At 40.3% G+C, this 16,801-nt stretch overlaps 2 protein-coding genes across 2 annotated transcripts; both read left to right on the top strand.

Moving 5' to 3' along the window:
* The first annotated feature begins 168 nt into the window (after positions 1–168).
* prpf19 (pre-mRNA processing factor 19) lies at positions 169–5,816 on the top strand. The gene is made up of 16 exons (XM_028589336.1): positions 169–430; positions 622–771; positions 1,649–1,725; positions 2,012–2,153; positions 2,335–2,408; positions 2,522–2,587; positions 2,706–2,747; positions 2,867–2,941; positions 3,062–3,137; positions 3,256–3,365; positions 3,565–3,720; positions 3,835–3,904; positions 3,990–4,163; positions 4,422–4,504; positions 4,848–4,953; positions 5,048–5,816. The coding sequence occupies exons 1-16, from the start codon at positions 412–414 to the stop codon at positions 5,143–5,145; spliced, it is 1,518 nt and encodes a 505-aa protein (XP_028445137.1). The 5' UTR covers positions 169–411; the 3' UTR covers positions 5,146–5,816.
* A 1,097-nt stretch (positions 5,817–6,913) lies between these two features.
* Positions 6,914–16,370, top strand: LOC114563108 (V-type proton ATPase 116 kDa subunit a). Its single transcript, XM_028589910.1, has 21 exons — positions 6,914–7,102; positions 8,427–8,549; positions 8,951–9,029; positions 9,133–9,281; positions 9,399–9,494; positions 9,618–9,679; positions 9,754–9,880; positions 9,994–10,076; positions 10,563–10,656; positions 10,850–11,062; positions 11,159–11,309; positions 11,454–11,593; positions 11,722–11,879; positions 11,974–12,064; positions 12,170–12,288; positions 12,429–12,642; positions 13,330–13,440; positions 13,521–13,613; positions 13,713–13,833; positions 14,031–14,202; positions 15,532–16,370. The coding sequence occupies exons 2-21, from the start codon at positions 8,433–8,435 to the stop codon at positions 15,623–15,625; spliced, it is 2,484 nt and encodes an 827-aa protein (XP_028445711.1). The 5' UTR covers positions 6,914–7,102; positions 8,427–8,432; the 3' UTR covers positions 15,626–16,370.
* Positions 16,371–16,801: the final 431 nt, after the last annotated feature.

The following is a 16,801-nucleotide window of genomic DNA, read 5'->3' as shown; positions in this document are numbered from 1 at the left end:
CCAAAGTATACCTTAAAATCCTAAACCCTAAAATAGTCAACTTATTCTATCACAATTGAGAAGCTGTAAACATAGAATACTTTGTATTTGTACTTGATAAATCTATTTAACGATTAACCTATTGTCAAAATGGTTGTCAATCAATTATCTGTCTATCAACTCATCATTTCAGCACCGTTTCTTTCCGGCAGTAGAGGGCAGTGGAGCGCATGTGAGGCTTTGGCGCTCAGAGAGACTGGAAGAAAGCGTAGAAGAAGAAGAGACCCGTTTGTAGCGGCAATGAAAGGACAGCGTGCTACTTCAAATTTGAGCAAAACATAAGTTAAGTGTATATTAGCGATAATAACTATCAAACCACAGGAAGAGCATAATTTCAATTTCAGAAGAGACTATAAGGACTTCGTCGGGAAGATGTCTTTGGTTTGTGCAAGTAAGTGAAGTTGAATTGATGTGACGGAGGTAGTGTAGGTTAGCAAGACACCGCGCTAATGCTACTAGCTAATGTAGCTAACGCTAGCGGCCACGCAGAGCCGCCTTCGATTTAAGGTTCATCGGTCCTGTTTGTGGTTATTTTATTGTTGGTATCATGTGGTCTTTAAGCTGTAACTGCATTGTATCTAGTCTCCAACGAGGTGCCGGAGCACCCGTGCGTCTCCCCGGTATCCAGCCAAGTGTTTGAGCGCAGGCTGATCGAGAAGTACATCGCAGAGAATGGGACCGACCCGATGAACGGACAACCCCTGTCTGAGGAGCAGCTCGTAGATATCAAAGGTAAAACTACTGGGAGCAGCTGCAGATCAACACCCTGTTGCCAGTTTATCAGATTTAGATTAATGTTACACCTAACTTAAACTAATGCAATTTAATTTCTCCGTATATCAGTGATAGTTAGCTGCAACACAAACTACCGGCCCCAAAACGAATGAATGAATGAACGAACGTTTCTTAAAGCAGTTTAAGCAAAACCGGACATTATAACCTTCATGAAAGTAGGATCAGTTGCAGGGTCGTTGTATGAAACTGCATTAGTTATAGCGAGGTGTAACGTTACCTGATAACGTGGCAGAACTGAGAGAAGGCTTTAAAAAAATACGTCTGTGTTAATCTGGTAATATTTGTAACCTTACCAGCCAACATCGGGATAGCGATTAACAGTGCTGCAACTAACGATTATTTTCATTTTTGATTTCTCTACAAAGCCCTTAGTTTATACATTGTCAGAAAATAATGAAAAATGGCAGTCACAATGTCCTAATATTAAGTTCATTGTCACATAAAAGAAAAAATATATATATATTTTTTTCATCACAACTGAAAAACTAGAAGTAGGGAATATTTGACATTTTGCTTTAAAGCTTAATGGATTATCAAGATAGTTGTTGATTAATCTGTCAGTTGATCTATTGCTTAATTTACCAATTGTTTAAGCTGTTCTGATGTTTAAATGTATGTTTGGGCAAATATATGATGTTGTACTTGCTTTAAGATGAATCAATGAATCCCCAATAATAGAGTATTGTATGACTCATCCTATCCTGCAGCATGGTTATTGAAACCTCAAAAATTACAATAAATAAACAAGACCAACTTAATTATTGAAATAAGATGACTGCTTGTTCTGAACATGAGCACCTTTTCTCTTTTTCAGTGTCCCATCCTATTAGACCAAAGGCTCCATCAGCAACAAGTATTCCTGCCATTCTCAAGTCCCTTCAAGATGAGTGGGTAAGTATTGTTATCCTTGGCGGCGAATGAGAATCAAAAACACCATCATACTGTAAATGTGAATTTCTTTTTTGAACTAACGGGTGACTTACAATTAACGGTAGTAAACCTTAGGTGGAGCAGGATGTACCAATATTTTCACTGACCGTTTGTTTAAAAATTATGAGGCAAGTTGATAATTGCGAAAAAGCTTAAAAAGCAACAAAATATAACCGAAGCTTAGGGTCGCTTTTTCCTTCTTTTTTATATTGATTTTTAGAACATGAGAACATGTTTTCTCTTTTAGGATGCTGTTATGCTTCACAGCTTCACCCTGCGGCAACAGCTGCAGACTACTCGCCAAGAACTGTCACATGCTCTCTACCAACATGATGCTGCCTGCAGAGTCATCGCTCGACTCACCAAAGAGGTCACTGCTGCGAGAGAAGGTGGGTTGAGAGCAGTTTGTGTGTCCTCTATTGGAGGACATAATTCTGCTTGTAAAGCACATAGGATGGCTCTTATAGGGTCATTAAAGTCTGTCCAGAATCTGCCCCGCACCAGCGTGACCTCAAAGATAATCTTGTGAGAGCATGTTTTTCTGACTATTGGTCTGTTTCCTTTTTACAGCTCTTGCCACACTCAAACCCCAGGCTGGATTGGTTGCCCCTCAGGCAGTCCCTGCCTCTCAGCCAGCCGCAGCAGTGAGTGATTGACTTTTAATTCCAGTCGATAAGATACTGAACAGAAATGCTCATCGTAATCTTTTTTTTGTACTTTCTCCTAACAATCTCTATTTCTGCCTTCTGTATCTCAGGGTGCTGGTGGAGAGCCCATGGAGATTAGTGAACAGGTGGGAATGACCCCCGAGATCATCCAGAAGGTAAAAAGGTTTTCTTTTATCTACATAAATTGTTATTTGGCCATTATCTTCACATTTATTTTTATTTTTTTTTTTGCATGTCTAAAATGTGTTTCAATATGCCTTTTTCTGTTTGCAGCTCCAAGACAAAGCTACTATCCTCACTACAGAAAGAAAGAAGGTATTATATTTATCTTTTATTTAGCTACTTAATGCTCATTTCTGTTGTCATATCTCACTGTTATGTTGTGATTTAATTTACACTCACGCTCCTTGAACTGCTTTACTGTATTTTTCCAGAGAGGAAAAACTGTCCCAGAGGAGCTTGTTAGAGCTGAGGATCTCAGCAAATACCGCCAAGTGGCCTCTCATGCTGTAAGCATAGATTTCTATCTTGAGTATAAATTATTTTTTTTCCCATTTAATCAGAGAGCTGAAACTGTGATAATTGAATTGATGTACATAGTGTCAACATCCTATCTCTGATGTCTTCAGGGTCTTCATAGTGCCAGTGTCCCTGGTATTCTGGCTCTGGATCTGTGTCCCTCAGACACCAACAAAGTTCTCACCGGTACGTTGATTTCATCCAATGCTCGGCTGCATCTTTCAATTTTAAACATTTTTGTAATTTGTTTACACACTACAAGTTGAGGACTTATATTTGATATCGACCCTCTGGTGTTCTTCAGGTGGCGCTGATAAGAACGTGGTGGTGTTTGACAAGAGCGAGGAACAGATTGTTGCAACACTTAAGGGTCACACCAAGAAGGTCACCTCTGTCATTTATCATCCATCCCAGGTAACCTTTTCTTTCTTTCAAACATCAACCGGTCCAGTCTTACTCCAACAAACCTGTGACTGCACTCTTCACAAAAGTGAAGAAACTGAATTATTAAAACACAGGCTAAATATGTTTGGTTATTCGTACTCATTGTTTGCTTTTTTTTTTTTTTTTTTTTTTCTCATCCCTCGCCCCCTTGCTGTCTCGCCCCCTCTAGTCCGTGGTCTTTTCTGCATCTCCAGACAACACCATCCGTGTGTGGTCTGTCGCCGGGGGTAACTGTGTCCAGGTTGTGCGTGCCCACGAGGCAGGTGTCACTGGACTCTCTCTACACGCTACTGGGGACTACCTGCTCAGCTCCTCTGAGGATCAGGTGTGTGTGTACTGACAGACCGTAAGCTATATTTAACACTGAAGTAAAAGTGATCTCTTCACTAGTTAACCACACTGACTTTTTTTTTTCTTTTTTCCCCTCGCTGTTCTGTAGTACTGGGCCTTTTCTGATATCCAGACTGGTCGAGTCCTCACCAAAGTTACTGATGAAAGTGCTGGCTGTGGTAAGTGCCTCTATGTAAACTGTTTGGCAGTCTTAATACGAGTCTTCCTGTTCCAGGTGGTGATGTTTCTATCTGCCCTCTACAGCTCTAACCTGTGCTCAGTTCCACCCTGATGGTCTTATTTTTGGCACTGGGACGGCTGATTCCCAAATCAAGATTTGGGATCTGAAGGAGCGCACCAACGTGGCCAACTTCCCAGGCCACTCTGGCCCCGTCACCTCCATTGCTTTCTCTGAGAACGGATACTATCTGGCCACAGGTTAGAACTGCTATTTTTACACAGTGTTGCTGCTAATCTTTGATGTGCAAGTGTTCTACACTGGGTTGCAAAGTTGCAAAAACAGTTAGGGATATCAAAAAATTGCACACACGTACATTAACTTGTACACTGGCCTACAATATCTTAAAAACGCTACTAGCATCTTCAGCCCTTATTTTGCACTAAAGGGATCTGGAACTGTATATTTAATTGTTTGTTTGAAATACCCTAACATCCATGTCTGGTGCTGTGCTCCAGGTGCCCAGGATAGTTCTCTGAAACTGTGGGATCTGAGGAAACTGAAGAACTTCAAGACCATCACTCTGGACAACAACTATGAGGTAGGAAATTGCGGGTACTTTTCTCATGTCTATACACTAAATATGAAGCTAAAACCAGCAGTCAATTAGCTTAGCATAAAGACTGGAAACCATTTATTGGCCTGGCACAGTGACATGCAGGAATCTTATGCCAACTCCAGGAAGTCACTGAAGCCAAAGAGAAATAGTTACAACATGTAACCTGTAAAATCTTAACTTGGTGCCTTTTTACATTTCTGCTTGTGTACGAGTTAAACAAACGAGAGAGAATGGATTTTTTAAGATGTGCCATTCCTCTGTTATCCAGTCTCTTATCCCTCTGTGCTTCTGAATCTCAACACTGTGTTTGTTCTCTCTCTCTCAGGTGAAGTCCCTTGTGTTTGACCAGAGTGGAACCTACCTGGCTGTTGGAGGGTCTGACATCCGTGTGTACATCTGCAAACAGTGGTCTGAGGTCCTCAACTTCACAGGTGAGGCCGAAAGAGGGGGTGGGTGGGTGGGTGGGTGTGGGTGTGTGGGAGAAGTAGCAGAGTTTTGACCTTGCTTTTGCCTTTGTTATTGTAGACCATACAGGATTGGTGACCGGAGTGGCCTTTGGAGAGAACGCTCAGTTCCTCACCTCTGCAGGAATGGACAGAAGTCTCAAATTTTACAGTTTGTAGAAAAGGATACATTTTTGGATTAAGGGAGGACAATTTAGAGGAGGATAAACTGGTCTCTATGTCTGAGCAGTCACTATCGTGGACACAGACCTGTAATTCTTAGAAAAGGATGAGAAAAAAATCACTGCTAACTTTGCTTTATTAGTTTTAGTCCCCCTGTTCAGGAATGAGACCCTAAAAATTGTCTGCTACAGCAACATGGTTAGGATAACATGTTTGTTGGCATTGTAAGTCCAAAATGTAAATGATAACTGAGATGCAGAAGCCAGTGAAATGTTCCTGTCTGATTTTCTAGCAATTATGATTTTACTGTAGTATTTTCTTTTTTTGTGTGTGTGGGTCTAAAGTTGCTTGGAATACAACTCCAAAGTGTTGTAGTACACTGTTGGGGACTAAAGTTGGTGTGACAACAATCTGCTTTGCTTCTTAATGTAGACCTTCTTCATTACAGTCTCTTTAGGGTAAGATGAAAATACATCTGTAGAAAGGTACAGTACAACTAAGCGAAAAATTAACTGGTGTATCAGATTAATGCTCCTCTGAAAAAAGTCTTGTTTAACCTCCATTTAAACTTTTGTCTTTTTCCAATTGTATATTTCTCATTACTTGCTATTTTACCTGTCGCAACTCTGACCTTTTTACAATAAAATGAAATATCTTTTCTATTGCCATTCATTGGTTTGTCAGATCAAGAACAAGGTCACTTGTAGATCCTCTGCAGTAATTAGGATTCCACTGTACATGTACTTAAAGTCCCACCACTGCACTCCAAGGTGTGTTTTTCCTCATTGTTTGAGCTTCACCGCAAAATGATGTATGTGTAGTTGCTGTTTTAACATTGAGAAGATTCTGTGCTCACCTTGTTTATGAGATATGATTATGAGACAATACAACTAGTTTAGAAGCCAATCTTGGTTCAGGAAAGCCTCTAACACAAGTTTGACGTGGAATCTTGAAGCAACCACTACACATGCACTGACGATTGACTTTTCAGTGAAAATCAAGTGTTAGATATATTTTGATTTTGAAATGGGGGAGAATGAGAAGATGTCATTTTATGGATCAATCACAAAGTAATTTCACTTTTTTGTGGGAAAACCCATATTGCACAAATGGTTCCAAGCTTAATATTACCAGTGGTAGAATGTAACAAAGTCTGCTTACTTAAGTACTGTACTTAAGAACAATTTGTAGGTACTTGTACTTGAGTATTTCAATTTTCTGCAACTTTGTATATTCCACCACGTTTCAGAGAGAAATATTGTACTTTTAACTGCACTGCATTGACAGCTGGAGTTACAGGTCAAGATTTAACGTAAAACACAAGATCAGTTTGCATTCTTGTAAACCGTATATTAATTAGCCATATCTGGACAATTAACACTGAGTGGATTCATGGACTTATGTATATACATACTGCAAGGCCATGTTAAACCCCCAGGGCACACATTTTGAGGTTGTCACGACATTCTACTCTATTCTAAAAGCATCAGTTTTCTCGACTACTTGATAGGAAGTAGTGAATGAGTGATTAAGGTAGTCCCAGCCATGCTTTAATGACAGTCATATGCCACTCATATCATTATGGTGTCGCTTAGCAACTAAAGTTACTGTTAGCAAATCAAACTAGCTACTCCACACATATTATCTATAAAATAATAACATCGACTCATCCAAAAACCGACAAACGTTGAACGTTACGTTATTTACCGCCATTTAATGAACCGAGTGAAAGATCTCGACCCCTCGTGGCCAAATGAGAGACGAACGCCAACGGTCACGTGAGGCTGCAGCAACGTGACCAAACGGGAAGTGAGACAAAAAACCAAAACCGAGCACTTGTGATAAAACACGTCTGGTTTGTCCCGTCAACAGTCACCGGTCTGTCCGTCGGTACGGAGCTGGACAGCCTGAAACACAGCAGGTTGGAGTCCAGCGGGATTTAGGAAGCAGACAGGTGAGATATCTCACATTTAGCGTCATTTTGTTCTGATATGAAGCTGTTTTCTACTTCTAACCACTGCTATTGTCATGCCATAAATAAAACCCTTTTTCCTTTACGGAATTCCCCGAGCCAATCAAGACAGTCCTTCCTTTTACTAGACTGGTTAAGTCAGCCCGATCTGCCGGCGAGTTGATTTCGCCCTGCAGCTCTTAAAAGATTGAGCTTGGTCTGGTGATAGCCAGACTATTCTTTTACCTTATCGTACATCTTCTGTGTGATTGCCATTCTTTCAGACTTCAGACTCATTAGCATGGCATTAGAAACGAAACTTATTGCCCTAATTCTGATGATTATGGCAAACAACTAATTGTAGACAGACATTACAGAGGTGAAACAGCTGGGGTTATTCGTTTAATGTTTAGGTAACACCTATTCTTCGTGAATGTAATAACACATGTACTCCTAGCTATTAAGTTTTTTTCATATTGTATTATGTTTTTTTATTGTGAACGCTATTATTGCGTCTATTTTTAGTAATTTTAGTGGTTTTGGGAAAGATTTTAGGACATATAAATTGTAAAAATAAGGAAGATAGTGGGATAGGGTTTTTAGGTTTCATTTCTGCTGTTTTTTATTTGTAAGATGTCCTTGGCTTTTGATGCTTATTCTTTTAGGGATTGAGTGCATGTTATGTGTGATTGTGTGTCCTGTTTTTTATGACATCAGGGACCATGTTGGAAATGAGTGTTTGCACTTTATGTCATCCTTTGGATTGTTTGTCTTCTATATCTATGAATAAAATCAATCAATCAATCAAAACTACACCACAAACTGCAGCCTCCAAAATGACGACAACGTTGAATCTTCAACAAAAATTAGAATTTTATAACCTTTGTAAAGGTACAGGTAGGATTTATTGCAGAGCACTTGTAGTTTTACCAAGGTGGATTTAATAACCTGGCAACTGTATATTTCTACATGTAGCTATATTTTTTTTAGTGTATTGAAGAGGGATTGAACTAAAAAATGAACGAAACTGAGCTTGTAATACTGGCAGAAACATTTCTGTGCAAGAATAGAAATCCCACCTGATCGTCACAGACAGGAGGAAGTAATGCTTCACTTTTCTTCAGTTTCCATCCATAAGCTTCTGCATTGTCACTGAGAGGCTTTTATTGTCCTAACTAAAAAGAAATGCCCTCTGTTAACATTCTTTTAACCATTTACTGCCTCTTTTCTCTTCACTTTTTCATCAATACCCTTCATTCCACCATAAACTGCAGTACTTTGGATATGTTGTCAGGGAAAATATTAATTTGGACATGTTTCTGTGCAGGCAGTTATGGGCTCCATGTTTCGCAGTGAGGAGGTGTGCCTGGTGCAGCTCTTCCTTCAGTCCGGCTCGGCCTACAATTGTGTCAGTGAGCTGGGAGAACTGGGCCTGGTTGAGTTCAGAGATGTGAGTAACTTAAACTCTTGGTTTGTGATCATGTGGTGAAAAGCTCAGAGTCCAATACAAATGGAGGCTCAATAGCATCGTAAACTAGTCAGCTACTGTTTGGGCCAGAATTCCATGTGGAACTACTTTGCCTCCTATTAAGCCTAAATGCTTTTGAGTTGGCTCATATCAGAAGCCACTGATCATCCCTCTCATTCTCAAAACAACCCAGAGCACAGTAACTGATCGGTTTCCAACTGAATGTGATTATCTTATGAAGTCACTTTGGAATCTGCAGCATTTCTAAATCGTTTAGAGCTTAGATGAGATGGTGAACTGATGGTTGCTGTGAGTCACTGTGAAACAGCAAATCATTGTCATAAGATGAACATGAGTAACCTTTTTCCTCTGCTCTGTTTTAGTTAAATCCAAATGTGAACGCCTTTCAGAGGAAGTTTGTCGGCGAGGTTAGACGATGCGAGGAACTTGAGAAAACTTTAAGTAAGTATTGACTCATTGTTTCCCACCTATATTTTCGTCCATTTTCTTTATTTGTTAGTTTTGTTAAGATTCTCCTTCCTTACCTTCTTTATCTGGCCCTCAGGCTTCCTGGAGCAGGAGATCAATCGCTCCCTGTCTCCACCCTTGCAGTGTCCCCTCCCTCCTCCATGCCCAACACCTTTGGCCCCTCAGCCCCGCGAACTCATCACCATAGAAGAGGAGTGCGAGAGGCTGGCCCGAGAGCTCAAAGAGGCGAGCGCTAAAAACAAGGCTGAGATGATATATGAAAAGCCTTTGTTATCTCATTAGTACACCATCAAAAAAGGTTGAGTTTATTGGCCTGACAGTTTTTTTTTTGTGTCTCACCAGGTGTCCAGGAACAGAGACAGCCTGCGGACTCAGCTGACCCAGCTCAGCCAGTACCAAGGAGTCCTGACCAGGACACACTCTCTCACAGCCTTACAGGTGGGACAAACTACATTTCTGCAAACATTCCTGCATCATGTATTACCTTTTCTTTAGATATGATGCTGGTGTGAGCAAACTGTTTGCAAACTAAAACTAACTTATGTTGGCTTCACCTCGCAGGCACCACCACCTGTACTGGAAAGCCAAGGTCTGTTTGATAACCGCCAAGATGTCCACCTCAGGTAGATTAATTTTCCATAATGTGTTTAATGTTTTTTATCGGTGTTTAACACTGCATCGCCTCTCTCTTTCTCAGTTTTGTGGCAGGAGTGGTCCATCCTTGGAAGGTCCCCTCGTTTGAACGGTTGTTATGGCGGGCATGTCGCGGTTACACCATTGTGGATTTCAGAGAAATGGAGGATCGACTCGAGCATCCGGTCACGGTGGGAACTGAGAGACCGAGAGAGGCGATCATGGTTGAGAGATAGATATGGAAGTTATTTGTGCGACAGGGGATAGTCTCTGATCATTCCGTTTGCTGTTTCTTCGTTTGCAGGGGGAAATGGTGCAATGGACAGTGTTCCTCATCTCCTATTGGGGAGATCAGATTGGACAGAAGGTCAAGAAGATATGTGATTGGTGCGTAAACCTGTGCATCTGTTAAATTTTTTTATTATTATTAGTATTTTTAACTTGTGAATTTCCATACTAGGGTTGGGCGGTAATACGGTATACCGCGGGGTCTTAAAAATAGCAACGGTATCAGTTTCAATACCGTCATTAAAAAAAATGCAATGCACTTACATAGGAGACAAGGAGACAATTAAATATTAAATATAATTCATGTAATTATGTGTGGTTGTCATCACGTGACAGTGTGGAGGAGAAAGTAGTTTTTTTGTAAGTTGTTGTTATGTTATTATTGTTTTAGTATTAGTGTTTGGTATTCAGTTTCTGAACGTCTGAGCCTTACGTCATCATTTTTAATTAGTCACGATAATCCCCATGTAAAAATAAGGAGGAGGTTTGACGGTATCAAAATTTGGATACCGCCCAACCCTATTCCACACTACAATGTCTGTTGAACCTGTTGAACATCTTTTGATCCCCCCCCCTCCCTCACAGCTTTCGCACACAGACATTTGCATACCCTGAGAGCACTGCTGAGAGAGAGGAGATTCTCCAGGGACTTCAAAGCAGAATTGAAGATATCAAATCAGTAAGTGTAGCTGTTTATAAAAGCACAGAGCACTATCTGATGAACACTGATACAATCACCAATGCCCAGTCTTTTATAATGTCTGTATTACACTTACTCACAAATACTAGAAAGCACAAAAATAGCAGTAATGTGGTTTTTTTTCTTCTTCTGCTCAGTACTTCTAAAACCCTCTCATTTACCTCTACTTCAGGTCTTGTCACAGACCGAGTCCTTCCTGCAGCAGCTGCTGATGCGGGCGGTAGCTGTGTTGCCCCAGTGGAAGGTGCGTGTGCAGAAGTGTAAGGCGGTCCAGATGGTTCTGAATCTCTGCAGCCCCTCTGTCACAGACAAATGCTTGATCGCTGAGGCCTGGTGTCCCGTTGGCAAGCTTCCTGAACTGCAGAGCGCTCTGAGAGAGGGAGGGGTAAGACAAAGGCAGACTCGAGATGAATAAATAAGTAAACACACCTAATTTCTCACTCTCTTCATCTTTTTCCCCCACCCTCTTCTCCATCCTCAGAGAAAGAGTGGCAGTAGTGTCGACTCTTTCTACAACCGCCTGCCTACCTCCACCGCTCCACCTACCCTGTTTCCCATCAACTCCTTCACAGCTGGTTTCCAGAACATTGTCGATGCCTACGGTGTGGCCAGCTACCGTGAAGTCAATCCAGGTGTGTCTGCTGCACACCGCTAAAAAAAAAACGTTTCTTCATTAATGCCTTGAAAGAAAAAAAAAGGACATGATGTTCAAAGTAGAATCCAGAGAATGCTCAACTTCACATGTATTTTAAGTCAAGTCTTGTCTCTCAATGCAGCGGTGTACACCATAATTACGTTCCCCTTCCTGTTTGCTGTGATGTTTGGGGATGTGGGTCATGGTTTACTGATGACTGTGGCTGCCCTCTGGATGGTCCTTGAGGAGAAGGACCCTAAACTAAAGAGCAACACCAATGAGGTAATTTAGGGGATTTTCACTCACACTGCAATCACCTGTCAAACACAAGAGCTGTAACGTGTTTTCCACCTTGCAAATGAAATAGTGAAATGAAGTTGTTACTGTACCTGTCCCTGTGTGTGTTTCAGATCTGGAGGATGATGTTTGGAGGACGGTATCTGATTCTGCTGATGGGACTGTTCTCTATCTACACGGGGGCCATTTACAACGAGTGCTTCAGCAGAGGCCTCACTACCTTCAACTCAGCGTGGCACGTCGGCCCGATGTTCGAGAACAACATTTGGAAGTGAGGACATGTCATACCTCTTTTTTTGTTTTCTCCAATCTCCACACATGCTGTTTCTTGTCCATCTTACCTAATAGTATTTTATTTCTTTCAGTTCATCAGTCCTCGCTGGGAACCAGTACTTGTCCATGGATCCCAATGTGTCTGGTGTTTTCACCAGCCCCTATCCATTCGGCATTGACCCGGTACGGCCGTCACACTCATGAACCCGACTCCATTGTCTTTCAAGCTGTCACCTTGATTGTCACTGCATCCATCCTCATTCTCTCTTGCTTTGTGCGTGGTGTCAGGTCTGGGGGCTGTCCAACAACAAACTAACTTTCCTAAACTCGTACAAGATGAAGATGTCAGTCATCATCGGTGTCATACACATGACTTTTGGAGTCTGCTTGTCATTCTTTAACTACTGGTAAGCAATCACGTTTTACTTTTTTGTTGGCGTGTGTTGTGTGTACACCTCCATTCTGGTGTCTTTCCATATTGATTCTGCCTTGGCTTCACATATCCTTGTTTGGTGCTTTCCCTTGTCGTCGTTTGTGTTTTCTCCAGGCACTTTGGTCAGATAAGCAGTGTGTTCTTTGTGCTGATCCCTGAGCTGTTCTTCATGGTGTGTCTGTTTGGCTACCTGGTGTTCATGGTGGTCTTCAAGTGGATCGCCTACACTCCCGCCCAGTCCAGAATCGCTCCGAGTATACTGATCCACTTCATAGACATGTTCCTCTTCACAGACAACCCTGAGAACCCAAAGCTCTATGAAGGACAGGTGTGTGGTTTGTTGATTTCCCTAAAAGAAACAGATCAGTGTTTTAAGTCATGTTCTAAAATGTATGCTATACTTTTTATATTGATTAATGCATTTTCCTATGTATGAAAATCACAAAAAGATTCCTGAAACTTGGTTGAGACATCACAGTGAACATTTAGTGTAACATTATCGTATGTCAATATTAGGGTTGCAAAATTCCAGGAATATTCAAGATGAAAACCTTTCATGGGAATAAACAGGAATTTATGGGGAACATATGGGAAATAACGGGGGTGGGGTGTTTTACAATAAAGAATAAATGGAAATAGATTGATTAAAACTACTTAATTAGCATGATCAATCAAGCTACATTGGATGCTGGAAAATAATCTGTACACGTGATGGAAGAGTGTGCTCCTGAATGCAGTGCATGGTTACAATTCAAGTTAATAGGCATACTTTTAACCAAAACATGCCATAAGACATAGTATTGCTTTTTTTTTTTTTTTTTTCCCCCAGAAACCAGTGAACATCTTGAAAGTAGAAATAAAAAGCACTTCAACCCCCAAAAATTGTGGCATGCTTTGGAAAATGGTTTGCAGAAGTTAAAGGACATACTTTCTGCAGTAAACGTGCAACAATTTGCAGAACAAGCGTGTTTTGCTTAAAAGCGTAACTGCCAGTCTTGTCACTCTTCATGTGCAGATTGTGGTGCAGAAGACCCTGGTGGTGCTGGCCCTGTGCTCTGTCCCGGTCCTCCTGCTCGGGAAACCCATGTACGAATACATCACATTCAAGAGAAGACGGCGTCATGTAGTGAGTGTGTGTTTGACTGAACTTTGACCCTTATTCTAAAATTGGATGTCTTTTCTGACGGGATTTCTGGTTCTCCGCAGCATCAGGAGGATGAAAGACATCCCCTGGTGGTCGATGAAGGCTCCATCAACACTTGTCAGGGGGAGGTGGAGGGAGGAGCTGCTGAGGAGGAGGTAAGAGAGAAGCCTGAATAACTTAATTACCTAAACGGACCAAATACAGTCAGATGTGTCGTTGTAATTCTGAAAGTGTTTAATCTGTGTTGTCTGCAGGAGTTTGATGCTGCAGATGTGTTCATGCATCAGGCCATCCACACCATAGAGTACTGCTTGGGCTGCATCTCCAACACCGCCTCTTATCTCCGACTCTGGGCTCTCAGTTTGGCGCACGCACGTTAGTGGCACCCATACTGACGCACACAAACACGATATACATGTTCATACTCACATGATGCACATACACAGACAGACTTCCGCTCTAAAACCAAACACACTCATACTATTTTTTTTTTTCCACCAGTAATTCACACGCACATGATTTTTACCAAGCATTGATGGCTGTCTGACAGTGAGTTATTTGTGTCTCTACAGAGCTGTCAGAGGTGTTGTGGGTGATGGTGATGCGTATTGCGCTGAGGTGGCAGGGATATGTGGGATCTGTAGTCCTCTTTGTGGTTTTTGCCTTCTTTGCTATGTTGACTGTCTCCATCCTGCTGGTTATGGAGGGACTCTCAGCCTTCCTGCACGCGCTCCGTCTGCACTGGTAAGGATGGGAGGGAGGAGAAGACAAAGGGAAAAATGTGTTGTTAAACAATACTAATAAGTTGGCTAAATATCTGCACTGAGTAAAATCTTTGATAGCTTTTTGCTTTAGTCCATGTTTAAGGTGGTTAGTTAGTCAGGTATGTTATTTATGGACCTATAAGACACCAAAAACACAAACCTTGGTCAGACATTGACAAGTACATTGTCTCCTGTCCCAAGCTGCCACAAGAAAAGGTTTCCTTCCTAAAACACAACTCCAGTTTTGATTATCATCTAACCAGTAGAACTCATCAGAAATGGACATTTTACTAAAAAGTGTAGCTCTTAAATCTGCATACAATGAACAATAAACCATGAAATGCGCTTAATCTTTAGTCTCACCTAAATCACATAACAAAGTGTAAAGTGTGTCTGCTTCTAATGGCCAATGCAATGTAACTCAACATAAATCTGCTTCACATAAGGCTCTACACTGTAATCTTTTTTTCCTCAGACAATATGTTTGTAATTTAGGTTTGTAACAAACATCAATACACCTTCCTCATGGATAAAGAGTCCTGGGGATTTACTATCAAAGTTATCCAGATCATTAATAATAATAATAATACATTTTATTTAAAGGCGCCTTTCTCGGCACTCAAGGACACCCTACAGGGATACATAAGACATTTAAAAGCAGCAAAAAATATAAATAAAAATAAAACAACAATAGAAACAACAGAAATGTAGTAATCCATTCACAGAGTTTCTTTACACAGGTTTATCATTTTCATATTGGTGTACACATTACACTCTGTTAAAATTTCTTCACCTGATAAATGCGTGGGAGGTAATAAATATGCTCAGCAAAGCTCATGGCAATCTTCCTATTTGATTGAGTTATGCATTCTTGCATGCAAAGTTGACTTTTTGGATTAAGGGTGCTAAGGGAGGGTCAAAGTACACAGTGCTCAGTACATTTACATTTCATAGCCGTCTGCACATTACATTTTGATATTTGTTGTGTGGAAATGTTTGCCTCATGGTGATGCTAGAGAAGAGATTCAGAGGTCACCAAAACATTAATTTAGATTGATGAATATCCACATTTAGTTTTCTTTCTTATTTTAATCCATTTATGGATTTAAAACAGGGGTACCATAAAAAAGGTCAGAGCAGCACCAAATCAATAATTTCTAAATGAGAAACTATATTCAGCTTTATGTCCACTGTAGAATAAACTGGACAGGATGAGTGGTGAAGAGATGTAGGGGAATGGAGTCGACGGACAACAATGGATTATGTAGTTTGTATAATTGCATGTTGACTTTGCTTCTCTCTCTTACAGGGTGGAGTTTCAGAACAAGTTCTACAGTGGATCAGGCTACAAGCTGAGCCCTTTCTCTTTCTCATATCTGATCAATCCATCAGCTCCAATATGATCGGCAAAACCCTTTTTTAGGATTGCCAAATGGTTATGTTAACTTATGTATATTATTGAGGACTACAACTACACACATCAGAATGACTTTGTCTCCCCGTCTTAACAAGGGTGTTCTATGAATGGTTTAATTGACTTGCACAATGATCACAATGCTAAAGACTGTTATTTTTGCATCAGTAGAATGAGAATGAGCCCTATATAATTAATTATTATTGCATTATATGAAATGAAAAAATATACTTTTGTATCCCCTTTCTAATTTTGTTTCACTATCAGTGTTATGCACTGCTTTTTAATTAATCCTTTAGTAACTCAAAAAATAGTTAATACGTTTTCACTGTATGAACATGTATTAAAGACATAAATTATGAAAAGGGAAAACACACCATTAATGATTGTTCTGCAGTTTAAGGGAAGGTATGATTGTTGAATTGGTATACGTATTGTGCTTTGATAAGTAGGATTCTTCAAATGATATCAGGGAGTTATCTTAATGATTTTCATGAGCCAAAGATACTTTTCCCTCATTGTTATGTCTTCCAAGCACACACAAGTATTCATTGGTAGCAAAAGTTTTTTCAGGTGCCTTACTGGAACTGACTGCTTGTTTATCCATTAATTCTTTTGGGCAGATTGTAACCTCCATTATCATGCCACTATTTTGAACAAAACTCTGCCTGGACATTTCTCTTTTTTCTGCCTGTTTGCATTATAAACTTTATCAAATTTGAACTGAAATTAAATACGATTTTCTTGTTTAATCTCATTGTGGGAAGCCATTCACTGAGCAGGCTACCTTACCTGTTGTGTAGTCACACTATTTACTGTCACGTATGTCGCTAACTAATTTATGAAGTTACGAGTGATGGAAGAAGTATTCAAATCCTTTACTTGGGTGTAAGTATAAGAAGTAATACCATAATGTAAAAAAAAAAAAAAAAAAGGCCATTACAAGTAAGAAATCTAGCATTCAAAATCTTAAGTAAAATAACCTCTTAAGCAGAGAGGTGTATGAATGATAAATTATTGATTCATTAGCATGCTCAGTTGGATAAACTTATCAATTACTTCCACACAATCCTCATTTTCATATATTTGTATAGTAATATTGTATTATATCTTCCCATCTTACATCTTATCATTTTAATTTTTTTTGTAATTGTATCTTATTGTC

This window comes from Perca flavescens, chromosome 10 (genome assembly GCF_004354835.1).
Source record: "Perca flavescens isolate YP-PL-M2 chromosome 10, PFLA_1.0, whole genome shotgun sequence".
Lineage (NCBI taxonomy): Eukaryota > Metazoa > Chordata > Actinopteri > Perciformes > Percidae > Perca > Perca flavescens.
This window is presented reverse-complemented; position numbering and strand designations above follow the sequence as displayed.